This window comes from Neofelis nebulosa, chromosome 16, assembly GCF_028018385.1.
Source record: "Neofelis nebulosa isolate mNeoNeb1 chromosome 16, mNeoNeb1.pri, whole genome shotgun sequence".
NCBI classification, from domain to species: domain Eukaryota; kingdom Metazoa; phylum Chordata; class Mammalia; order Carnivora; family Felidae; genus Neofelis; species Neofelis nebulosa.
In genome coordinates, this window is record NC_080797.1 from 26,017,910 (window position 1) to 26,044,237 (window position 26,328).

General features: G+C 42.2%; 1 protein-coding gene across 1 annotated transcript; it reads right to left on the reverse strand.

The window, feature by feature from the left end:
• Window positions 1-13,423: 13,423 nt before the first annotated feature.
• Window positions 13,424-25,669, reverse strand: APOH (apolipoprotein H). The gene is made up of 8 exons (XM_058703781.1): window positions 25,552-25,669; window positions 24,982-25,158; window positions 22,655-22,751; window positions 21,518-21,594; window positions 19,258-19,446; window positions 16,840-17,019; window positions 14,989-15,186; window positions 13,424-13,584 (listed from the first exon to the last, which is right to left on the reverse strand). The coding sequence occupies exons 1-8, from the start codon at window positions 25,613-25,615 to the stop codon at window positions 13,529-13,531; spliced, it is 1,038 nt and encodes a 345-aa protein (XP_058559764.1). The 5' UTR covers window positions 25,616-25,669; the 3' UTR covers window positions 13,424-13,528.
• Window positions 25,670-26,328: the final 659 nt, after the last annotated feature.

The following is a 26,328-nucleotide window of genomic DNA, read 5'->3' on the forward strand; positions in this document are numbered from 1 at the left end:
GGACTTCCGCGCTCACATTCCCCGCCCCCTTCCCCACCCCTCCGGCCGCGGCCTGCGCGCGGCGCCGTTGCCATGGCGACGCTCCCGGCGAGGGCCGCCTTCGCCCGGCAAATCGGGGGCGGGACTTCCGCGCTGGTTTCCCCGCCCTCCCGGTCGCGTGCTGGGCCCCGGGCCGTTGCCATGGCGACGCTGCGGGTGGTCGCACTGCCTCCCCGGCCGCCTGGCAGCCTAAAGGCACGTAGGCGGGTCCCAGGCGGAGGTTCCTTGGGAAATCCCACCGCTGTCTGCACAAGGCTGCCCTCGGGCACCCCGCGAGGAGAGTAGCCCGTGAACATTTTAAGCGTCGTGGAGAAGAAACAAGTAGAGGGGGAAAAAAATGGAATGGCTGGAGGGTGTTCACAAAAGGGTGTGCCCATTTGGACAGACGTCGCTGAGTCTCAAGGAGTGAGAGTTTACTGCCTGGTATCTCACAACCCACAAGTGAATGAGGTCGGATTAAAGAGGGAAAATAAGCATTACCTTGTTCCCTTTTTTTTTTCTTTTTTTTTTCTTTCTTTTTTTTTTTTTTTTTGCATTCAGAACTATCTGAGGTTTCAAGAAACTTGCCCCCAAATTCTGAAGATGCTAAAATAAAACAGAAGGTTTTGTGCTTATCAGTTCTGTGTAGAATGGCAAGATAGAGTGGAAAATGTAATTTGGCTCCTCCCAGGAAGCCTCAACCTCCTCAGGGCAGTCTCCGTGTGTGCATTGCTGTGTTATGGTGTTCTTTGGTCTTCTATCGCATTTCTGGAAAGGCTCTGAAGTATATTTATTTAAATACCAGGCAGAAACCAAATTTAAGTTGTAGAAACACTCACTTAAATGAAATTCAGTTTACCACTGTTTTTCATCTAATTTCACAACAGGACTCCTTCTGCAGTGTCTCTGCAACACTCAGTGTGATGCCAAATCTAACATAAGCACAGCTTGAAGCAACTTTTCGGTTTTCCATAAAGAAAATAGAAGATTCATTCACTTGTAACTAGGTACTTTCAAGCTTCCAGAGGGAAGTCCTGGTCTCTCCAAGGTGCTTTTGCAAACCCCTTCCACCAGAAATAAGTACCGACCGTTCTTCATTGTTTCAGTGACTAATTATGAAGGCTAAGGGAAGGCAACGGTATGAAATGTTTTTAAAAACGAGTTTTCCAAAGCATATTTGGGCATGTTTATAGCTAAACAATGATCAGTAATCCAGATCATTCGCACTGCCAATCAGGGATGCAAAAGCCATGTACGCAATTGATGGCAGGAATCTAACCACATGGTGAAGTTTAAAATATGTAACCGCGTTGCAGGAAGAACGTGAAATGAATTTTTGACATTCGATGTCTAAATGAACATGAGCAAAAAAAAAACAAAAAAAAGAAGATGAAGAAAGAGATCAAGGGGGAAAATGTAACAAAGTCAAATTCATCTGAGGGGAAATTACTGCAGAGGGGAAAAGATGTGACTGAAAGTAAAAAGTAATAAAAACTGATAGTAAACTTCTTATTTTCTCTAAGTGAAAGTAAGAAGATAAGAAAATCTCCCTTTATACTTTTAAGAACTAGCAGATTGTCACTTTTTTCATTTAAAAATAAAGTATGAGCGCCTGGGTGGCTCAGTCAGTTAAGCGTCCTACTCTTGATTTTGGCTCAGGTCATGATCTCACGGTTCGTGGGTTCGAGCCCCGCATCGGGCTCTGCACTGACAGTGAGGAGCCTGCTTGGGATTATCTCTCTCTTCCTCTCTCTCTGCCCCTTCCCCGCTTGTGCTCTCTCTCTCTCTCTCTCAATAAATAAATAAATAAATAAACTTAAATTAAAAAAAAAAAAGAATATACAGTTGACCCTTGAACAATATAGGTTAGTACTGCATGGGTCCACTTATACACCATTTTTTTTTTTGTAAATACAGTAGTACAGTCCTGTAAATGCTTTTTTTCCCCTCTTCCTTATGATTATCTTTTCTCTAGCTTACTTTATTGTAGGAATACAGTATATGATACATATAACATACAAAATTCGGGTTAATCGTCTTTCTATTCTGCTCAACAGTTGGCTATTAGTAGTCAAATTTGGGGGGAGTCAAAAATTATACATGGATTTTCAACTGTGGAAGGTTTCATCCACCCTAATCCCCATGTTGTCCAAGGGTCCCCTGTACATATATACCTATACAGATGCAAACAAAAATATTGTTATGATAGGCATGGAGGTTTTTGTTATTTATGTCATAAATATGTAGGTGAGATACCAGCTTGAGACTGGGCTGTGTTCACCTTAGAATTCAAGCCTATATGTCCTATTGAGTGACCTCTCATTACATGAGAACCAAGGAACCCCTAAGAGATGGTGAGCAGGTCTGGTTCAGTGGTAAGAAAGAACATTGAAGGAAAGCACTATGCTGGCCATGCAATGGTTTCCAGCTCTCCTCCTCTTGTTGTAGTAGAGTGATTCCTAATCTTCAGAGGTAAGGAACTTCCTCTGAAACTCTTTAAAAGTTATAACCGTCCTCCCTTACTTCTCCACCATCAAACGCCTACATGCCCCAAAATATGCATACAAATCAAAGGATTTCCAAATTTTCTGAAGTCCATCCATAGTGCCTAGGTTAGGAACTCCTGCTGTGTGGATTTTTTTTTTTAATGTTTTTATTTATTTTTGAGACAGATACAGAGCATGAGCAGGGGAGGGGCAGAGAGAGAGGGAGACACAGAATCTGAAGCAGACTCCAGGCTCCAAGCTGTCAGCACAGAGCCTGACGCGGGGCTCGAACTCATGGACTGTGAGATCATGACCTGAGCTGAAGTCGGATGCTTAACCGACTGAGTCACCCAGGTGCCCCTGTGTGGATTTTATTTTTTATTTTTTTAAATGTTTATTTATTTTTGAGAGAGAGAGAGCACCCAAGAGGGGGAGGGCAGAGAGAGAGAGGGAGAGACACAGAATCCAAAGGAGGCTCCAGGCACAGAGCCCGACGTGGGACTCAAACCCATGAACCAGGAGTTCATGACCTGAGCCGAAGTCTGATGCTTAACTGACTGAGCTACCCAGGTGCCGCCTGCTGTGTGGATTTTATACCCATTTAAACACTGAGAACAGAAGCCATCACCAGCATTTGTGAACATGATTCTGAAGGTACCACACTCCATACAGACAACATTGCCCCTAGCAAGGGGTTCTAGCAACCTCAGGACAGGCATCAGTAAAAAGCAGCAGCAGCAAGGAGGCCTTCATCGAGCATCAGAGACCAGAAGTGAGAATAACAGCATCCTCACAGCTCCTCACACTTGGAAAAAAATAAATGACACACAGCATACGGTAGCTGAGTAAGATACAGAGCACACCCTGTATTCTGGGTGACCCTGAGGACCTCCGTTAATATTTGGGAAGAAATAGCTGGAATGAGAGTCAATTCAGGGACCTCAAGGGTAAAGCCAGATAAATACTCTTTTTTGACTGTTGTAGTATAGCCCCAAACTTATGTGGCCTGAAAAATACAGTTTTGTGTAAACCTTTTATGGCCAAACACCTACACCAACCAATTAATAGGACTTCTGTGTCTGGTTATCTTATAAAACATAATGTTTTTTCAGCTCAAAATATATTTATTGAATGCTGCTAGGTGTCATTGAACATCTGGTATATATCCTCAGGGAATGTTTCCTTTTTTTTTTTTTTTTTTTTTTTTAATTTTGAGACAGAGAAAGAGAGAGAGAGAGAGAGAGAGAGAGAGAATCCCAAGCAGGTTCCACACTGTCAGCGCAGGATAGAGGGCTCAAACTCACGAACCACAAGATCATGACCTGAGCCAAAATCAAGAGTGGGATGCTTAACTGAAAGCCACCCAGGCACCCCAGCTGTACCAGGAATGTTCTGACACTATTTTTTGCTTCAGCTTAAGTGTCACTTACTCAGAAGGGCTTTCATTGATTTTTTTTTTTTATGTTTATTTATTTTTGAGAAAGAGAGGGAGCGTGAACAGGGGAGGTGCAGGGGCGGGGTGGGGGGGACAAAGTATCTGAAGCAGCCTCTGTGCTGACAGCAGAGAGCCCGATGCAGGGCTCAAAGTCAAGAGCCATGACATCAGGACCTGAGCTGAAGTTGGACGCTCAACCTACTGAGCCACCCAGGGGCCCCAGGCCTTCATTGATTCTTAAACCACCCTTACTCTCTTTCACGGTCCCCTGTTCCTTTTCTTCACTGCATCTACCAAAATTTATGATCAAATATTAATGAATATCAACAATCTTTTTCAAATGCTGGTGGCTCTATAAGGACAGGAACCATATGTGTTGGGTTCACCGTTGTAGACCCAGCCCCTTGCAGAGGACCTTCCACTTAGAGTCAATAAAGCTTATTGATTCAAAGAATGAAGGCAGATTGGTCTTCTGTGCTTTTCTCTGCACCTGTGGCAGAATATAGCCACTCCTTAACTTCCTAGTTTACAGAGCTCCCATTCAAGAGTCCCGGAAGTCTAACTTTTCTGAATCCAAATATCTTCCCAGGAGAGTGCACCTGATTCCTCTGGTTGAATCAAATGAGCACACTTCATCAGATTGGGTATGGTCAGGAGATTGGGCATCCCACTGTATAAACATAACTTTATTAGCTCATCTTTGTGCTCGAGGACAGGGATTGGCATTTCTTTCTCAGAGAAGAGGACGGATGGGGTCCCCCAAATGGTGCCAAATACAAAAAAGCTTCAGGAGTTGTGAGGACAAAAATGAGTTTCTGTCCCCTAGAAGTTTAAAATAGAGTAGGAGGTAATAAGACAAACATCAAGTAACCACATTTGGAGTCATTTAAAAGGTATATAAATAATACGTTATGGGAACAGAGGGAAGATAAAGCAAACACTAAAAAGTGATAAAGTCAGGGTATGAAAATATATACTCAACCTTGTTTTACCTTTGGCTTTAAAAAGGTTTTGAAATTGAAACATTATTTCCATTGAAAATATTGTTTTAAAGAAAAATATTGTTTCCTATCAGCTACAAATGACTTAAATGAAATGAGTTTGTTTCAAAAACAAGTAACATTTTGCCTCAATTTTAAAAAATCAAATGGTAACATAGCTGATGTTGTAAACATGAGAGTAAAAACATGACTGTAAAATATAAATTGTTTTTCTTTCTTGTGTGAGAAGTTGATTACACTATGCTTCTCATGTTGAAAGGAATCCGTTTATTTTCCAAATCTAAAATTGAGAGATTAGTCTAGAGAATACTGAACAATGTGAATTCAATTCTTGCCTACGTAAAAACATGGGGAAATGTGACCTTTTGCTAATTAGAAAGATAATAATTATCCATACATAATTTGAACTAAGCCTGCGTTTTGTTGTATTAAATCTGATGAACTCTATATTTTAAACTCCTGATCTATAAAACTATAGTAACTATAAAACAGACCTGGTGGGGCGCCTGGGTGGCGCAGTCGGTTAAGCGTCCGACTTCAGCCAGGTCACGATCTCGCGGTCTGTGAGTTCGAGCCCCGCGTCGGGCTCTGGGCTGATGGCTCGGAGCCTGGAGCCTGTTTCCGATTCTGTGTCTCCCTCTCTCTCTGCCCCTCCCCCGTTCATGCTCAGTCTCTCTCTGTCCCAAAAATAAAAATAAAAAAAAAAAAAAAAAAACGTTGAAAAAAAAAAAAAAAATTTTAAAACAGACCTGGAGATTACCTCCATTTTATTTAAGCCACTGTCATTTGAGTTTTCCATTTTATAAAGTTAGATATAAATCTAATTACAGTAACTTACTTCTCTTAACTTTAAGTTATGTACATAAAAAATTTACATATTTCCTCAAGGCATTCTTTTGATACCTTGATGGCCCTAAAGATCAATACCAAAAGTATAAGTCTGTACTAATAACTACTAAAAGTGAGTTGCAAAATATTATTATTCCATTTTACATACCTGCCAGACACACAAAGAAAGGAAAACAACTTGTAAGAATCTGAATCAAATGTGGACAGTGACTCTCTAGGGGAAGCAAATAAAGATATTTTAAGTTCTGTCTATTTTATTTTCCAAATATCCTCAAGCCTCTCCAAAGACAGCACCATTTTGGAGAAATTGACCCAAACACTAAATTTTGAAATTTAATCTTTCTCCTGTAAAACTTTTTCGAGTCAGGGCTTCAACAACTTCAGTGCGAACTTACCCAGTAAATTGAAGGACTGTGAATAATAAACATATAAAAAATAAAGTACAATACAAAAGAACAAATGGTAGTGATTTTGGATCACTGTGGTGGCTTATCTGGCAGTTATCCCCACTTACTATCAAGACTAATCAAGAGTTAAATACAGAGAACAAACTGAGGGTTGACGGGAGTGGGGGAAATGGGTGATGGGCATTAAGGAAGGCACTTGTTGGGATGGGCACTGGGTATCATATGTGAGAGATGAATCACTGGATTCTAATCCAGAAGCCAAGGCTACACTGTACGTTACCTAATTTGAGAATTAAAATTTTTAAAAGAGAACAATCAAGAGTTAACCGTAAAGGGAAATGGAACATTTCTTCCTAGACTGAGGTTTTTGAATTGTGTTTTTTCATTCAGATTATAAAGTTTTTAAATTTTTTTTAATTTTAATTAATTTTGAGAGAGAGAGACAGAGCGTGAGAGGTGGAGGGGCAGAGAGAGAGGGAGACACAGAATCCGAAGCGGGCTCCAGGCTCCGAGCTGTCAGCACAGGGCCCGACGCGGGGCTCGAACTCACAAATCTGCAAGATCATGACTTGAGCCAAAGTTGGACGCTTGCAAATGCTTAACTGACTGAGCCACCCAGGCACCCCCAGATTACAAAGTTTTCATGCTACTATATGGAAATTGGAAATCACTGAAAGGTTTAAAGAGGAAATTTAAAAAAATTATGTGTAATCTCACCATTAAAGAGTAACCACTGTTAATAATTACATGTATTTTCTCAAATCATATATGTGTGTGTATACATGTGTGTATAATGATTTTACTATTGATTGCTGCATCATCTGCGTGCAACAGAATTTGCTTAATTATTCTCCTGTGATTGGATATGTAAGTTATTAGCAATTTTTGGCTCTTGAAAATATTACTGTAAATATCTTTTAATATGTACATTATGGTTGAAGTTTCGGCTATCTCCATAAAAGATATCCCTCTGGGCATAAAAATTAAGGCTTTTGACTGGTACTGTCATATTGCTCTCTAGAAGTGTTTTTGCAAACTTGCAATCCCATCCAATGGTCCCTGAGAGTGGCTGTTTCACATTAAAAATTTTTCGAATCTGTGCTAACTGTGTATATGTATATATATACATATATATACACACAGTGCCTCTTTAATTTGCATTTTCCACTATTCGAAACATTGAGAGATTTAAATATCTCTATTAGTGTTTTCCTTTTATTCTTGTGCACAGAATCACTTTAGCCCTTTGTCCATTTTTCTGGAACTTGACACGATGTACGTAACTTCCATATTCTGACTTATTGTTTCAAACCTAGCAATGGCTCTGTAGACCTCACTTCCGCGTGGGCTGATATTCTAACTAATCGCATTTCAGTTGACCCACCATTTTGCATTATCAAGATACTCTGTATTAGTGGAACTAAATAAATGAATGACTCTTCAGCTATCCAGATGGCAAACAATCTACAAATACCAAAAATGATTCCTATTATGTAAACACTTTAGAAGTTAGCAAAATAATCCCACAGGCAGTAAATTCCTTAAATTGGATAGGAAATGATTCAGAACTTCCTATTGACAGGTCATAAAAGTATATCTTGGAACACAAAAATAAATGCGGTGTAAAGAGAGCTGAAACAGAATCGTGAAGCATATTCTCTCTTCTTTCACTACTAAAAAGGAAAAAAAAAAGTTACCTTTAACACAATGACACTGTGTTCCCTCCTTATGCCAGAACTAAGCTGTACACACCATTCTATCCCTACCGGTGCGGCTTACTCTATCCTGCCCTCCTGGGGAATCCATACAGGAGTTACCAACAGGGATGAACCGGCTTTTCTCCCCTTCCGTATTATGCATACTGCCCTAGACTGTTCCACCTGCTAGGGCACTTGGTAGCCTCACCCGCCCAGAAATCTCTCCACTAACGGTTCAGCACGCCTCCCTGGGCTGTGAAATTCTAACTTTAGACTGCAATCCTTTCCGCAAAGCCCCTGGGAAAATTCAAAGCTTAACTAGCAGCATAAGAATGGTAGAAACAAGGGGCACCTGGGTGGCTCAGTCGCATGTTCGACTCTTGATTTCGGCTCAGGTCATGATCTCGTGGTCATGAGTTCGAGCCTGTGTTAGGCTCTGCACTGACAGTGAGGAGCCTGCTCAGGATTCTCTCTGTCTCCCTTTCTCTCTCTCTGCTCCTCCTGCTCTCTCTCTCTCTCTCTCTCTCTCGATAAATAAATATTTTTAAAAATGGTGGAAACGATACAGTTCTGAAGTTTGGATAACTGGTTATGTCACTTACTAGCTCTGTGGCCCAGGTAAAGCAAGTTAGGTAACATCCCTGAGCTTCAGTTTCCTTCCCTTCCCTATGGCACCACTGGGAAGATACAACTATGAAAGGTGAGGTATATGGAAAATTTTGCCCCGTGCTTGCTTGCCGCAAGGAAACTCGCCTGTCTTTTCATTCCCAGCCTTTTTGCAAACACTTTTAAAAGTAATAGATGCCACTGGGAGGCAGCATTTGCACACAAAGAACGAGTTCTCTCGCACGCCCACACATTCATGTCCACACGTACGTTGCACATTCATACACACCCTCACACACGCATTCATGTGAACCCATGCATCACACATTCACACGCAGATTCATGTACGCACATCGCACATACACACACGCGCTCACATGCCCTCAAACAACACACCCGCACATGAACACACACACACTACCGCTTGAGGGATAAACTTGCTCACACATGTGCACACCAACCACACAACACTCCTTCACACACACACATTCACGTAAACACAGGCATCACACATTCACACACACACTTGGCCTACATTCCAGGCTGTTTTCTTTTCTCTCTTTCTTTTATCTTTTTACTCTTTCCCTTAGGGATTAATATGGAGAAATGATCCTTCAGGTAGATGGGAAATTTCACTGACGAATATTTATTCTGGAGTTTGGGGCCTCAGAAACAAGACCCTATAATGTTGAGAGATTGATCAGTGTCTTAGAAACGAGAGAAATCATTCTCGAATACTATAAACCTCTTGCAGATATTATCGGACAGCGTGGAGGAAGAGTTAAACCATGGACACCTTTGGTTTTGGAAGCCTAACCAGCCATAATCCACGAGAAGAAAGCCAGTCATTGGGAAACCCATCTAGGGACCTCCGTGTCTTGAAATAAGGCCTCGTTGGCCATGTGCAGCTTAGAGCATCGACTGGGTCTGCAGTCGCTAATTACCGTCACGTAACATGGGACGACAAATTCAGCCATGCCAGAATATAGGATGCCAACCAGCTCCTTAGCCATAATTTCACTCTTTCTCTACCTGGCTGCCTGTGGGGGGAAGGAGGGAAGTACTTCCTGGACTGTCAGCAGAGGAGATCACTGCACACTGGCTAAAGAGGGCATAGCTGAATTTTGATAACAGGCAACCTGTTGACCTAAGAAGAAAACCATCTGGGAAAGAGAACCTACTAATGTTCCTAATGGACCACAGACTCACTAAATAGGGTCCTGCAATGGGGCAGTTTCTATGGATGGGACCCTCTAATCCAAACTGCCTCCTCAGGTTGCCAAAATAGCAGATTTTTCTTTCTATGAAAATATCGTAAGTTAGAGGACTCGATGCTAAGCTTCAAAGCCTGCTCTGATTAATTTTTCAGGAAACCAAGCTTATCTAGCAGCCTGAAATGCCTCCCAATGAGCAGAATGGTACAAAAGGCCATCCTCAACAAACCTACTAGATTCTAGGAGCTTCTTTGTGGAGCAGGCTCACCTTCCTCAGGCGGTGGGAAGTAGAGACGTACTGTAGGTTTCAAATTGGAGGGGCGCCTGGTGGCTCAGTCACTTAAGCAGCTGACTTCAGCTCAGGTCATGATCTCATGGTTCGTGGGTTCGAACCGCGCGTCGGGCTCTGTGCTGACAGCTCAGAGCCTGGAGCCTGCCTTGGACACTGTGTTTCCCTTGCTCTCTGCCCCTCCCCTGCTCGCACTCTGTCTCTCTCTGTCTCAAAAATAAACATTTTTAAAAAATTGGTTTTTAATTGGAGTGCTAGGCTCTGGAACTTTGGGCATTGTGAACACTGGGTGTTAGCAAATAACAGACGCGAAACTACAGTAATCAAGAGAGTGTGGTATTGGCAAAACAATAGACAAATCAAGAGAACAGAATAGAGTGCCCAGAGATAGACCACTGTAAATACATTCCACTGCTCTTTGATAAAGAAGCAAAGGCGGGGCGCCTGGGTGGCTCATTCGGTTAAGCGGCCGACTTCAGCTCAGGTCACAATCTCGCGGTCCGTGAGTTCGAGCCCCGCATCAGGCTCTGGGCTGATGGCTCAGAGCCTGGAGCCTGCTTCCGATTCTGTGTCTCCCTCTCTCTCTGCCCCTCCCCCATTCATGCTCTGCCTCTCTCTGTCTCAAAAATAAATAAAACGTTAAAAAAAAATTTTTTTTTTTTAAAAAAAAGAAGCAAAGGCAATTCAATGGAACAGGGATAGTCATTTTCAATAAATGGTACCGGAATAAATGGACACCCACATGCAAAAAGATTAATCTAGACACAGACCTTATCCATCACTAAACTTAACTTAAAATAGCTCTTAGACCTAAATGTAAAATGAAAAACTATAAAACTCCGAGAAGATAACACAGGAGCAAATCTAGATGATCTTGGGTATAGTAACTCTTTTTTTAGGTCCAATGTCAAAGACACAATCCATGAAAAATATCATTGATAGGCTGGACTTCATTAAATTCTGCTCAGCATGGGGCACCTGGGTGCCTCAGTCAGTTAAGTGTCCAACTTTTGATTTCGGCTCAGGTCATGATCTCATGGTTCATGGGTTCAAGCCCCACATTGGGCTCCACACTGGCAAGGCAAAGCCTGCTTGGGATTCTCTCTCTCTCTCCCTCTGAGCCACACAGGCACCCCTGTGTGGTTTATTTTCATGTTGTTTGTGTCCTTTCAACATCCAGATGTCCCAAATCTTCTTGAAAGCAGGTATTGCTTCAGTGAAATAATATTGAAAAGCTTACACCAATTGGTAGATGGCTGTTGCCCAAAAGTTCTGAGTACCAACCATGAGGCCACCAGCTCTTCCCATAAGACCTCCCATCCTGCTTTCACACGGTTTAACAACTGAAGGGGAGTGCCTGGTATATGATACATCAGGGGGCTTCGAGTCCCAACTCCCATCCCAGCCCCCAGTACAGGACCACCACCCATTCTAAGTGGCCACATATCCTACTGATCATACCCTTGAAACAGGTCATGGGAAATAAATACTTAAGTAAAGAATCCACCATTGGGTATGTTCCTTCATTGGGTATAAGCTGGACTATAGGACTTCAAAAATTCTGGATTATGTCTTTGCTGATCCCAGTAGGTTAATGAGCTTGTGAAAGAACAGGAAAGCTTAATTTTGAGTTTTTATTAAAAGGCTCTCAGAGATTGAGCAAAAGGTCTTAGAGCTCAGTTCTACATTACAAAGGTCCCCAGTAACCAACCACCAGATGCCAAAGAAAATCATTACTGACTTTCACTGCTTCCTAGCTCTGTTCAAGTGAGCTGAGGGAAAGTGAGCAATTTAAATTTTTTTTCTATGTATTTTTAAATTTTGAAATAATAAAATTCAGTGGAAAAGTATTTTCAACCAAGGGGAGGATAATAAAATACATATATATTCTTGGGGCACCTAGGTGGCTCAGTCGGTTAAGCATCCAAGTTCAGCTCAGGTCATGATCTTCCGGTTTGCGAGTTCGAGCCCCGCGTCGGGCTCGGAGCCTGGAGCCTGCTTCAGATTCTGTGTCTCCCTCTCTCTCTGCCCCTCCCCTGTTCATGCTCTGTCTCTCTCTGTCTCAAAAATAAATACAACGTTAAAAAAATTTAAATATATATATATATATATATATATATATATATATATATGTATATTCATTCTTTCCTTTTCTGGAGCAAACCTTGCGATCATGTCTAGGGCAGGAGGAGATGTTCTAAAACTTTTACTGCTGTCTTGCCATTCCTAGACCTGTGAGGTGGAATGAGGGAGAGGCCCATTTGAAAATTAATATGTAGCAAGTTAAAGAAGACAGTCGGTCTAAAACTTTGTGCTAAGCGAGGAAGTCCAGAGTGGATGGCTCTTTTGTTCAGCAAAATCCTAAAATAGGACTTTTTGGTTTATGAAGGGAGGTACAACAGTCTCAGACCCAACCTCTAATACCCAGAGAGAGAGGGAGGCATAGATAATAAATACAGAAGGAAAGGATTGAGGAAGAAAAAGCAAAATTGTTTTTTAAGGCTAAGTAATGGGATTGTGGAGATTTCGAATGACCACCTGGGAGGGAAGGAAAGGAGGAAGAACAGAGAAATCTCTTGTAGATGAAATCTGCCCCACCCCCCACACCCCCACAGGGAAGTAGGTCAAATCCTGATGAAGAAGCATCAGTTAGGAAATAGCTACGGGGAGATAGATTTCAAGAGTAGTGAGGGGTAATATTTGTGGAGCTGGCAAAGAGAAACAACTTTTTTCAGGACTTTTATAAACTGGGAATAAAGAGACCCTGGGGCAGTAGCTAGAAGAAGATGTCAGTCAACAGGAAGGATTTTTGTAATGGGTCATATCACTGTACATTTATATACTAATAGAAATGGTCCAACAGAATGGAAAAAAAATTAAAATGTAATATTGCTCAGGGCAGGGGCAAAGTCCTTAAGTAGGAGAAGGAACATGAGGTCCAGTGAATAAGGTTTGCCCTTAGATGGGAACTCAAGAGTTTATCCATGGCAACAAGATGGAGGGCAAGGAACCTGGTACAGATACTGGCTAAGTTGACAGATTTGGTCATGGGAAGATTTTTTTTTAAGGTCTTCTGTTTTCTTGGTGACATAGGAGCAAGAATATCAGGAGAGAGAGAGGAGAGAAGGTGGTTTGAGGAGGGTTTAGAAGAGACGTAGCCATGTTGGAGAGGAAGGGAGTGAACAAACTAGAAAAATACGCTAAGACCGCCAGGCAGAGCTGAGGGCTCATGTGACGGTTCTCTGGAGCATTCTGTGAAAAATACTGCAGTTGCCTTAGGTGAAAGCATTTGAGAGTACAGTGAGGGAGAGGGGAATGGAGTTTCTGGATAATCAGGTACACTTTCCCTTTCTTAGCCGTGTTCCGAGCATTTGTGTTTTTGACCCAGCTAACATAAGTGAAGTCAGCCACCATGCCGCAGTGACAGAGGCAATAAATTCAGTCACTTTATTTTCCCACTTCCGTTGTGTTCCTTGGACAAACACCGATACAAGCGTGGCATTCCATTTTGACTCTGTAAACCCGTTTAGCACGGCTTCACATCGGATGCATCGGTTTTCCAGAAAGCCAGAGAGCTGTGTTCTGTTTGGGAAGGAAAAGACAAAGATTCTAAGAGGAACAATCATTTCTTAAATTTGGCAAGTAGCTAAGCCAAATCAAATACGTTGTACAAACGTGTGGAAAAAAATTTAATTATATGAATAAAGCCATTTATGTTTTTATGAATAAAACCATTTATGTGTAAGGTTGAAGTTATGGCAGAAAACATCACGGAGATGATAAGGCACGCATATCCAAGAGAGAAAATGAAAGGGTCTGTGTAACTCTGACAGTCAAGATTAAAAGAAAAAAAACAACAACATTGTATCAGCCTTTTATTTATTCTCCCATGCACTAACAGCACGGCATCTGTCTGAACACTGTAAGAGACAATAGCCCGAAGAAATACATCAACAAAGCTCTGTTTGGTGTTTTGTTTTGTTTTTTAATTATCCTCTTGTAATATTTTGTGTACTGATTTGCACTAGGCTTAATGTCCTTTGTCAATTTCAGTATTTCACATCTCACCAGGGCCCGGCTATATTTTGAAAAACAACAATTTATCCAGTGCATTTCTGACTATTTGTGATTAGAATAACTGTCACTGTTGGAGCGCTTACTCCACGGCATGGATATCTCTGATAATCAAACCTCCGAAGTGGATTTGGTTTACTGGTTATCCTTCCCTTCTCCGTCTCTAGCTGGTCACTTCTCAAACCCTTCTCTTCTCTAACCTCCCTGCCCAGTATAGGGCTGTCAACATTCTTGGAGCACTTCTAAATTTGGAGCCAATAATAGCTTCAGCCTCTGGCCTCCTCCTTCACAGTGACAGAGATATTTAAACGCTAACCCTGAAGACTGTAAAGGTTGGCCGCTCTAAAACCTGCTCATTATACACTTCTTTATCTCACACAAAGATAATCCCATCTTCCTTAAAATATTTTTGCTCTAATGAATACTTTGCTCTACTGGATACTTTTCAAACTCTGGGAATTGCTGACGAAAGGGGGAAAAAAAAGATGTTAGAAGATCTATATACCAATTACCATTACCATGAGTTACTTTGTAACTGGGGTGAGGTCTCTGTAATCGGGGAACAAGAGGTAGTAAATATTGTTAGTATCCAATATTTCATTCAATGTTATTACTGTTATGACTCGAGCTTAATCTGGAATTATACAAGATGGCATAATTCACCTCAACATTCATCGACTAAAACCGCAACCCTGAATTTTAAGGGAAAGAATTGGAAAGGAGAATGTTAACGCGAGCGGAGGAAAGGATCGTTTTATCGCTTCGTCCTGCTCTTTCCTCCTGCCCGTCCTCTCTTTTTAAAAATCCAGTGGCCAAACTGACATGGCTTCTTATAACCATTAGGTAATACAAGTACTTATTATGGTGAGGGTCAAGTGGAATTCTAGCTAAAAGTACCAGTGTAAGACTTACCCTTGAAGCATTTGGGGATTTCAATGGTACCATCTATACACTGAGCATCCTCTGTATAGCTACATTTCTTTTCCTTATTTTTGCAGAAGAAAGAAACCTTTTCACCATGCAGCATTCCATCTTTAAATTTCTCTTGAAGCTTTACTCTCTCTCCTTGGTATAGCACAGTAGCTTTTTTAACAGATAATTTACAAGAAGCTGAAAGAGAGAATATCTGTAATCAAGACTTAGGAGTTCAGTTAGTCCTTCTGGGGACAATGCAGCATTTGAACCAACAGATTAGCACAGCGGAGACAAGTTGCTCAAGACAAGAAGATTCCAAGAATGTTCCTAGTGAGTGTGTCAGTGTCATTGCTGGTAGCAGTCGTTTATTAACAGAACCGTTAATTACGGCTTCCAAGATGGCCTTTGCCCCCCCACCCCCACCCGCAGCAGCCACCTAAGAAGGTCAACACAGACGCATCAGATTTTAGCTCCAGTGAAAAAGGACTTCCACCAGATACTGCCATTTCATATAAACCTCCACTGTCCCACTTAGATCCCATTCATTGAGGCAGTGCCACCATCCACCAGCCACTGTGAGAGTTGGCTGATAACAGCTCACAGATGCTCCTTTCTCTGAAAAATTGCCCTCAGCCTTAAGGGAGCTACCTCTCCTGGGAGCAAATCCGTCCCCACACCGAGGGAACAGCCTTTAGCCAATGACGACTGACAAGAGGAACACAGAAAGCAGGTCCCGATGCTTTTTGGTGGGATCAACTCTGGGGTAGAATTCATGGTCCTGCAGCTCCCAAGAGCATGGAACTGAAACTAGACTCCGGCTGAGACCACATGTTTGTTCAAAACGTCGTCTCTGGATCCGCAGCAGCAGCACTTGGGAACTTGGTAAAAATGCAAATTCTCAGGTGCTATCCCATATCTACTGAATCAGAAACTCTGTGTTTAAACAAGCCCCCCGGTGATTCTGGGGCACAGTGAAGTTTGAGAAGCAGTGCCCTACTTTATTCCACCAGCCTCACTCTCTCCTGAGACACTCACTGAATAAATCATCTACACTTGAATCCCTGTCTCAGGCTCTGCTTCGAGGGGACTCCAACCTAAGACACTAATTATACATCATTTTTCCTGCTGTGCCTCACTTCCTTTTCTGCTCAAGCTGCCCAGCCCCGCAGCAACCTGAGCAGAAATATAGTGCCAGGTTGTCCTTCGCATACGCGTGACACAGGATCAAGGACAGACACCTAGTTCAAAAGGAACCAGCGTTTCCAGGAAAAGACACCCGTTAGTGATAAGTCTTTGGTTGAGACGTCCGCCAGAGTCAGCCAGGTTTGAGGTGACTAAGCAGGGACACATGGAGATGAGAGAGACCACAGGGCCACTGGGATATGGAAAGAGTAGCAATGGGGCCTGATTTTCAGTTCCAATCCTCAGGAGGACCAGTTGTATTCCATTTCCTCACCTTCAATGTCCACGTGATTGCCTGTTGCTCATTTATGACAAACCCTCATTTCCTTGAACTAGCTTTTAATGTGTGGTTGGTTTTTGCAACGACGAGCAGAATCTGCACTCGAACAAAGCAGAAAAGGACGCACACAGGAAACCCACACAATCCTCCACCATGGGATCAGGGCTTGCAAAGGATCTGTTTATCTCCCACAGTCTCATCTCCAACAAGCTTGCTAAGCACAAAGCTCCCCCGTGCCCATGTGAGTCCTAAAGTCCTTCACATACCAATAACCGTGAAGGAAGTCTGAGCAGCAAGTAGAAAATGATTGGAACAAAAAAATGGCAAGTGAGGGCAATCCACTGGATAAATTCAAGATGTGTGAAGACCACACCCGTATCTCATACCTTTACAACTTGGCTGAGCGGACCAGTTTCCAGATTTGTTACATTCTACTTCTTCTGGGCCATCCAAGACATATGTATCATGGCAACCATAGGTGGCTTTATCCTTGTAATAAAGCGTTTGTTTTGCAGGATAGTTCACAAACCCATTGTCTGGTCTTGATGGGAATGGGCATTTCACTTCTAAAAAGTGTATTCAATAAAACATATTGGTATGATAAATAGTAGACTGTCGGTTATGAAATAGTTACATTCCAGTCTCCATTACCCCCATTGAGTCACTGGGTGCTCCTGTAGCTGCAAGAGAATTTCTATGTGCTTAATTCTGTCCCTCTTATCTTAAGCTCACAAGCCCCTAGATATTAAAAAAAGAAGCAACAATGCTTTGAAAGTAAATCAGTGAGCTACCAAGTTCTTTGGGATCTTATACAATCACAAGGTATTATTTATTCCATACTTCGTCTCCATGCAGTCTAAGAGGGTGGGTTTGAAAAAAGAAAAAAAAAAAAAAAAAAAGAGTCCGTCTCTTTTAATCAACAAACCATGAAATTAAAACACAAAGACTCCCTCCATGCATACTAGCACACCATTATTGGATTTCAAATGTTAAATCTAATTCTTATGAATGTCTTCAGTCTATACAAGAAGCCAGCATGAAATGTGAAGAGAAAACACGGTGCTGCTTCCTGGCACTTGAATCCTTGAGTCTATAATAATACTTCAAACAAACAAACAAAAACAGCCCAAGGAAGAAAAGAAAAGCCCTTGTCTATAGAAGAATGCAAGCTAATTAAAAATAGAAGAAAAGATTGAAAGGGCCGGTTTACAACCCCCAATGTCTTAATTGACTAAGTCGAGGATTATCAAAGAATCTTAACAAAACCATTTAACTTGAATCTAATCAACCAGATTCAGATTATGGAACATTCTACAAGGCAACTAGCCCGTACTCTTGAAAAATGTCTAGGAAAGACAACTAAAAAGGCAAGTGATCATTCTTAACTGAAGGAGACTAAACCGCATGTGTGATTCTTTTTTTTTTTTTTTTTTTTCCCAACGTTTTTTATTTATTTTTGGGACAGAGAGAGACAGACAGAACATGAACGGGGGAGGGACAGAGAGAGGGAGACACAGAATCGGAAACAGGCTCCAGGCTCCGAGCCATCGGCCCAGAGCCCGACGCGGGGCTCGAACTCACGGACCGCGAGATCGTGACCTGGCTGAAGTCGGACGCTTAACCGACTGCGCCACCCAGGCGCCCCACGCATGTGTGATTCTTGACGAGATCCCACGTAAAACAAAACACATGGATAAAAAACACTTCCTGGTCAGTTGGGGGAAATCTGCATATGACATAAATGTTGTTGTTTATATTATTATAATAGCCCAAGTTATTATTGGTAATAACGGAACACGTGGTAAATGTCTTGTCAACAGTGACAATGTTCTTGTTCTCAGGACATTCGTGCTGAAGTATTATGGGTAAGTATTTATGTCAAGATGTGTCACTTTATTTTCAGATGGTTCAGGAAGAAAAAGCATCTGTCTATGGAAAGAGAGAGGGAGACAGAGAAAGTCACAACATGCTGACAGTTGATACATCTAGGTGAAAGGTTGAAGAAGAAAAAAAGAACCTAGTGCTTAGGACTCGGGAGAATTAAATGAGGTGACACGTGTACAACATGAGATCAGTATGTGGCCCAGGATTTAAGTCCCACAAAAGGTGCTAGGTATTATTAGTAGTAGTTCCCCATGATAAAAAGCACTTATGTTTTGAATCATTCGAGAGGTATCTATAATATCTACCACAGGAGAAAGTAGCAGTCCTTAGTATAATTCCTGGTGGGCATAATAAACTCTACAATTTGTTTACTTGGTTTGCAGTCGACAAATTCAAAGATAGCAATGATAGGTCAATTTAAAAGGGGAAGAATTTTGACAATTTTTTAAATCGAATATTCTTGTGATTCTTAAATTTAGGGACACCATAAAAGCTCGTAGCGATCTGACTACAACCCAGTTTTTCACCTTCGTCTCCCAGGACTCCCCACCATAACGCTGGCTTCTCTTGACCAACCTCACCATGATATTCAGCTGTCCGTGCACACGCCCTGTTGTTTCACACCTCCCTGACTTTCCACATCCTGTAGCCCTGCGGCATGCCTTCCGCTCATTCTCCACGTCTCTGGGAAGCTCTCCCAGGTGGCCCCAGACAGGTCATTGCATTATATATAACTCTTCTGGGGTGAGAAGCCAGGTTTCATTCATCTGGTATCCCCAACACCTATCCGCATGGTGGATGCCAATAAACATTTCTTGGAAAAGGCCGTCGGAAACACTCAATGATCATGGAATTTTCCATACTTTTCAAAAATGGGATTCTACGCTGTCATGCTAATTTTGTCTTGTCATTGCACCTACCTCTGCATTCTGGTAATGTAGTCCAATTTCCATGTGCCGTGCAGGTAACTGTATCATTTCCAAACATGGCATAGTGTGGCAAGCATTCAAAGACGGCCTTGTTTCCATAGATGGAGTTGTTCCCAGCCAATGGCTTATAAACACTAAGTGTTGCAAACTTAGGTATGGCTGGTGGAGGGCAGGTTACAGCTGGAAAAAGAAGGAACAATCACTTTTATGAAAATAGCTGAGTCGTTTAAAGATACTTTTTCCAGAATGGAAAAAAAGAAAAACCAAACAAAGATTAACTTGAGAAAATGCAAAATTCGATCAAATGCTAGGGTAAAAATAACCAATTGTAGAAGTCAAAAAGGAAAATATGATCTGAAAATCAGATGATTGTATCAGTCAAAAAGCTAAAAAAAAAAAAAAAAAAAATGAAGTAAATCCAAGTCTTGTCAATATTGTCTGTGACAGTAACACAATGCATACGTTTCCATAAGTCTTTGATCCAAATGCCGCCTTGGAAGATGTTTCTGGAAGTCAGAATTGGTAGAGGACCATCCTGCATTAATTGCTGATGATGGCACTCAGTACAAAGTCATTTGTGACTTCGACGTCCCACTGCTAGTTCATGTTTCTTTGTTCCTACTGAATATGTCCTGCTTTTGCCCTCTGTATGCATGGAGTTCACATAAGTGGCTTTATGTGGAGACACAGGGGCTGTCATCCTGACCTGACTAAGATGGGGTTTCAATAAGTCCAGGAAGTTAGTGCAGACGGGGATGTGATTTCACTTGGATTATCTAGATCCCTGCTGCTCAAAGTGTGATCCGTAAACCAGCAGCATGGGCTTTGCCTGGAAACTTCTTAGAACTCCAGAAGCTCAGACCTGACCCCAGACCCATGAATCGGAATCTGCATTTTAACAAGATGTCTGGGTGATTCACATGTACAGTAAAGTGTGAGAAGCACTCATTTAGATTAGGCTGCAGCGAAAGTAGGCTTTGTGTTTGCAACCAAGAAGAAAAAGTGATTTTACATAATCAATGAAAATCTGCTTACGAGGGAAACTATAAGAACCGTGGTGATTCTGGGGCACCTGGGTGGCTCAGTCGGTTAAGCATTCGATTTCAGTGCAGGTCATGATCTCACAGTTCACGAGTTTGAGCCTCGCGTCGGGCTCTGTGCTGACAGCTCAGAGCCTGGAGCCTCCTGTGGATTCTGTGTCTCCCTCTCTCTCTACCCCTCTCCCGCTCACGTTCTATCTGTCTGTCTGTCTGTCTGTCTCTCTCTCTGTCTCAAAAATAAAGACATTTTTAAAAAATTAAAAAAAAAAAGAACCACTGAGTTAAAAACTCTACTTAATTTATCCTTAAAAAACACTTTTTTTTGGTAGTTCACATTTCCTTGAACTATCATTTATTTGAAATTGCTTTACTTTTTCACTGGCTTTTGCTAGGACAGACCTCTCTGGAATGTTCAAGAACCATAACCGTTATTGGAATGCGCAGGCCTCCTGGGCAAAGATGGGACTCCTATGAATCACGAGTTAGGGAACATCAGAACATCCCTCCCTATGTAAGCAATGCCCAGAGCCGACACTGGTAGCACGGATGAATGTCCCCGGAACAAACCAGCAGTGTTTTTTGAAGGAATCCCACTCTGCTCCTATGATCCAAGGCCCTTTGATGGAGTCTGAGCTCCCTGTTAAGGTTGCTTCCGTCTCTCCCTCATCGCTAGACACGCTTGCTAAGGGCAGACCGATGTCTCCATTAGCCATGTAGCCTCAGTGCTGAGAACTGACTATGGCACGTATGAGGTCCCCACTACACGGTTATAGAATACATAAATGGGTGAATGAATACATGAGTGAATGAGGTTCCAGACTGGGAGGAAGATGTTTGATCTCACCGTTTCCAGTTCGTCTAGTCAAATGGTGGCAGTCCCTGATTGACCAATGCCACACAAATCCAAGCTCTTGCCAAACCACCGCGATAGTGACAGAATGAGTAAACCCACGTATCCCTGCCTCTACCAGGTGGGGGATGCAAATGTGTTCACGACTAGAACGCTCCCCTGTTGTCAGTCCACAGGGGTTGTTACATCCTCTGAGATAAGAGGATTATCCAGATGAACCCTCTCCAGAAGGATGAGCGGCCATCGAATGGAGCCAGGATGGAAGGATTGCCAGGGCTTGGAACGTACAGTGCTAAAACCAGCAAAGTCCCAGGCACACCAGCTAATCGCTCTCCCCATAACGGGGGGCCCACAGACTCACGAGCACAGACAGGAAGGTCAACACTCCATCTTCCCTCCTCAGTGCATTTAGCAGAACTAGCTCCACTCAGATAAAACCTGCAAAAGGAACACGTAATCCATCAAGCAGTAAAATGATCCATCGACGGCATCTCAAATGTCTTCTCCACTGAGCACTGCTTCGGATTAATGCTGCTGACGGCTTCCCCATTTTGTAATGCAGTTTCCCTGAGGAGCTCAGCACTCACTGGAGGTTCATCAAATCTCCCACCTCAGGGCTGCAGGGGACTCACTGAGGAATGAGAGTGCTCCGTAGATGTGCATGTAGAAACCAAACCCCCAAAAGTGAATCAAACTGAGCTATGGCTACTATTCATTTTCCAAAACTATTCACTCCACAGACACAAATGGGTAAAAACAATGCAGTACATTTCCACTGAAAATATAGCATTGTCTCCTCAAAGCCAATCGTTTCAAGGTCCTTTTTCATCAGGCCCACAGTTAATTGGTGTTCAGATGAAAGGAGTCCATTTCTCTTTCACACATAGTATTTCTTAATTTCCAATCCCAAACAAGAACCCTAAGCAAAATTTTGCGCTAATGTGCAAACAACACGTAATTAACAATGTCACTGGTAGTGTCTTTGGTCATAAGGCAAATGAGCTATACGACCGACCGTATGTGCTTTCTTGCTGGGGATCCGGTACTGTATCATGTGAGGATTGACAGAACTGTGTTCTACATCATCATGCTCCCAACCTTCTCCAAAGAACCTTCTAGAGACTCCCAAGTCAGTCAACCAAATCAGGTTCATAACTAAAGCCCAAGTCCAAATCCTAAACTATTTAAACCTTCATGCCAAGATTTGTCTCAGAGATTATAAAGAATTATCATCCAGTTTTAATCGTTCCAATGTACCTCCTCAGATAAGTAATTAATCAGGAGAAGGAAAGTTTGATACACTAGTGACTTCATATTTTACTAGCTGTTATATTCTCCATCCCTTACCCCATCCCAACACCACTGCGGTATAGTTAAAAGCAGGACTAAAATCGATTTGTTTTCAGCAAGTCCAGGCTGAAGGCTACAAATTAAATATGTCTTGCTATTTAGCTTAAGGGCACAGAAATGTTCTTCCACATCTGTTAGAAGTCTTTACCCGGTGTTGCAAGAAAAACTGATGGTGTTGGGATATTCAAAAGTTGTGTAGCGTACAGCTCCATTTTCTAAGATTCCAGCGAAAGGACATACTCTGGCTGTAAATTGAAGACAGAAAAGTACATTTTAATTTATAGAATTTTTCATTAAAATAAAACCATATACACTCATTCCTGTTCTTTGATCCAGTAACTCTGCTGGTAACTAGTCTAAGAAAATTACACAAAATTAGTTAAATGATAAATGCCCAAAGGGGCTCATTGCACTGTTACCTCAAATAACAAAAATTGGACAGGCTAAATGTTTACCATCAGGTGAATGATTTGATTAATTATGAGAAATCAACAGTTGAACTCTTATGCAGCCAGCAAAATATGAATTACAAAGACCATGATAGTCAGTGTTCGTGCTATGCTGACGAAAATAGAAAAATACAAAATGGTACCTACTCAGTGCAGTGATGCAAAACTATATGTGGAAAGTAACTTGAAAAAAAATAAAATTGCTACTATTTCAGAGTTATGGCTGATTTTTTTTTTATCGTTTATTTATTTTTGAGACAGAGAGAGACAAAGCATGAATGGGGGAGGGTCAGAGAGAGGGAGACACAGAATCTGAAACAGGCTCCAGGCTCTGAGCTGTTAGCACAGAGCCCGACGCGGGGCTCGAACTCACGGACCGCGAGATCATGACCTGGGCCGAAGTCGGCCGCTTAACCGACTGAGCCACCCAGGTGCCCCTGTGTTATGGCTGATTTAAATAAAACATTTCCCCTATAATGTTATAACTGTTTTCCATTAAAAATAACATTTAGTCCTTTTTCAGTCAAAAAGCATAGTAAAATTGGGGCACCTGGGTGGCTCAGTTAGTTAAGCGTCCGACTCTAGATTTTGGCTCAGGTCATGATCTCACGGTTTAGGAGATCGAGCCCCATGTCAGCCTTGTGCTGACAGCATGGAGCCTGCTTGGAATTCTCTCTCTCTCTCTCTCTCTCTCTCTCTGTCTCTGTCTCTCTCCCTCTCTCTCTGTCCCTCCTCTGTTCATGCTCTCTCTTTCTTTCTCTCTCTCTCTCTCTCTCAAAATAAACAACCATTTAAAAAATGTTCTTAAAATTTAAAAAAGCATACTAAAATCACTTGTATGAAATGTATGATTTTTCACAAAGGTCGTGTTCCTATGACCAAATAACCAGAGTTCAGATAGGTCCATATAGTTATTTTTACTGCTTAATTTCTACATAAAATTGCCAGAAATTCTATTGGGTTGATTGCTCAATATTTGACTGTAAAGTAATGCTGGCATAAACCACAGAACCATGTTCTGAGAAATAAAGAAATGGAACCATCCTCCATAAGGCAGTAGCAATAAGTTTATACTTAAATGTTTATATTATATTTATATAAAATATTACAATTTATTATCAATTATGGTTATAGAATCATATTCTATTTATATAATTAGTTTTATTATAAAGTATGATATGATTATATTAAACCTGCCTTCATTTTGAGGCAAAGTCCAAAAATCTGATGATTCCTCATGTTTTACTTTTTTTTTTTTTACGTTTATTTATTTTTGAGACAGAGAGAGACAGAGCATGAATGGGGCAGGGTCAGAGAGAGGGAGACACAGAATCCGAAACAGGCTCCAGGCTCCGAGCTGTCAGCACAGAGCCCGACGCGGGGCTCCAACTCACAAACCACGAGATCATGACCCGAGCCGACGTCGGCTGCTTAACCAACTGAGCCACCCAGGCACCCCTGTGTTTTACTTTTTCATGAGTCCCTTTGGCATCTGTCTAAATTTCAGGGTATCTGCACTTCTTTATCACTTCTGCAGTGTTTCTCTCTCTTTTATCCTAGCACATCTCTTTTTTTTTTTTTTTAAGTTTATTTATTTTGAGAGAGAGAGTGTGTGTGTGTGTGTGTGTGTGTGCGAGCAGGGGAGAGGCAGAGACTGCGGGAGAGAGAGAATCCCAAGCAGGCTCTGCACCCTCAGCACGGAGCCTGACACAGGGCTTGAACCCATGACCTGAGCCAAAGTCGGACGCTCAACCAACTGAGCCATCCGAGCACCCCCGGTAGGTCTCTTTTTTACATCTCTTCTAGTTCTGGGCTATGCTCACCTCCTCCTCTCTAAATAGCACCCATCGCCCTTGGTTTCCCCTCCAGTGGACATACTCCCCAAGCCCTCTTGTTTCTTCACAACCCTCCACTCCTCGGCTCTGCTGGCTCACCGTGCCCTGAGCATGACGAGGTAGGTTATCCCCGCAAATGTCCAGAATCCCAATGAGGGGGGGGGAGCATGTGAGAGAAGGCACTGACTTACGTATACACTTCAAGGTGTTGATGGGCCAAATTCCCGTGAGAGGACATGTAAACCTCCTCATCCCACCCCGGGACACGTAGCCCGGCTGGCAAGTGTAGACTATCTGCTCCCCTGGGTCATAGGATGCTTTTACTGGAACGACTATGGCAAATGGTAAATCATCTGGTTTGGGACAGGCTGAAATAGAGCACAAAGCGGTTAGTTAAGAAATCTACGTTTGCATTTTTAAGCTCAGCTAGCCTGTAAATGAAAAAACTATTTAATGCCGTCAATAATAACTCTGCCAAGTTCGGTACCAAATACTCCGTATAGGCAATATCTCATCTCATCTCCTCAACTACCCTTTGAAGGGTACTCTCATTATCCCCATTTTACAGGTCAATACTTTGAGACTTCAATTGCCTGAATATCTCAGGGAGGAGTTTAAGCGTGGCAATATCGAAGAATCCGTATCAATCCAGTCTCCCCAGCATCCACCCGAAAGAGAATTTAAATTAACATTATCGATCCCTGTCACGTACTAGGGGGTTGGATATATTAATTATATTTGCAAAAGCAAAGAGTACTTACTCCGGCCTGCAGTGGCGACATGGCAGAGAAAACTCGAGAACAAGACGAGCACCAGAGAAATCATTGTGGATGACTCACACAGACACCACCAAAGTGGCTTCCTCCACTAAAAAGAGGGCTGCAAATAGAAAAGTGCTTAAATATTAACTTTTTTCTGTGTACTTTTATCTCTGTAAATAGAAGGTAAAATATCACAATTCGAAAGGAACTCTGAGACCTACATTCTTTAATCATTTACCTCCATTTCTGTGAGTCTGTTGTGAAATCGTTGGCAAACGATTTCTGTCTTTGTCACGTTGATTTTAATGGCCCAACACGGTGTGTTATCGCCTCCGATAGAATCCTGGTGACTCCCAGATGGTCCAGCCTCTAATCCAACCTTCTCATCGTCCATCCTTCATCTCGTGCACTGGGATGGCGCACCAGAAGACTGGAACACCTGCTTCCCCGACAACCTTGACATAGAAACGTAGGACCGTCTCTGGTTTTGGTCTCCACACCTCTAAAATGATATTTCAGTTTCCAGATGTGTGATTCTTAGGAACATCCTCATGGAGGCATCTAGAACTATATAACGCCTAAAAAACCGAGTTCAGCATCTTCGCTCTCTCTCTCTCTCTCTCTCTCTCACACACACACACACACACACACACACACACACACACAGAATCCTTAGAAGGGGAAGGATTCCTGTTTTCTAGATCATTCACATCGCTACTTTGTTGTGGAGAATTCCCTCCATGGGTGGAGAAGAGAGAAACCGAAGAAGGCAGGGCC

What these genes read in the sequence shown, in the direction of transcription:
- APOH (XM_058703781.1), bottom strand. Translation starts at nt 25,615, where the DNA reads ATGATTTCTCTGGTGCTCGTCTTGTTCTCGAGTTTTCTCTGCCATGTC. An exon ending in TGTCGCCACTGCAGGCCGGA is followed by an intron (nt 25,159 to 25,551) that starts GTAAGTACTCTT and finishes GCTCTATTTCAG; the next exon opens with CCTGTCCCAAACCAGATGAT. An exon ending in AGTTTTTCTTGCAACACCGG is followed by an intron (nt 21,595 to 22,654) that starts GTAAAGACTTCT and finishes TTCCTTTTGCAG; the next exon opens with GTTTTATCTGAGTGGAGCTA.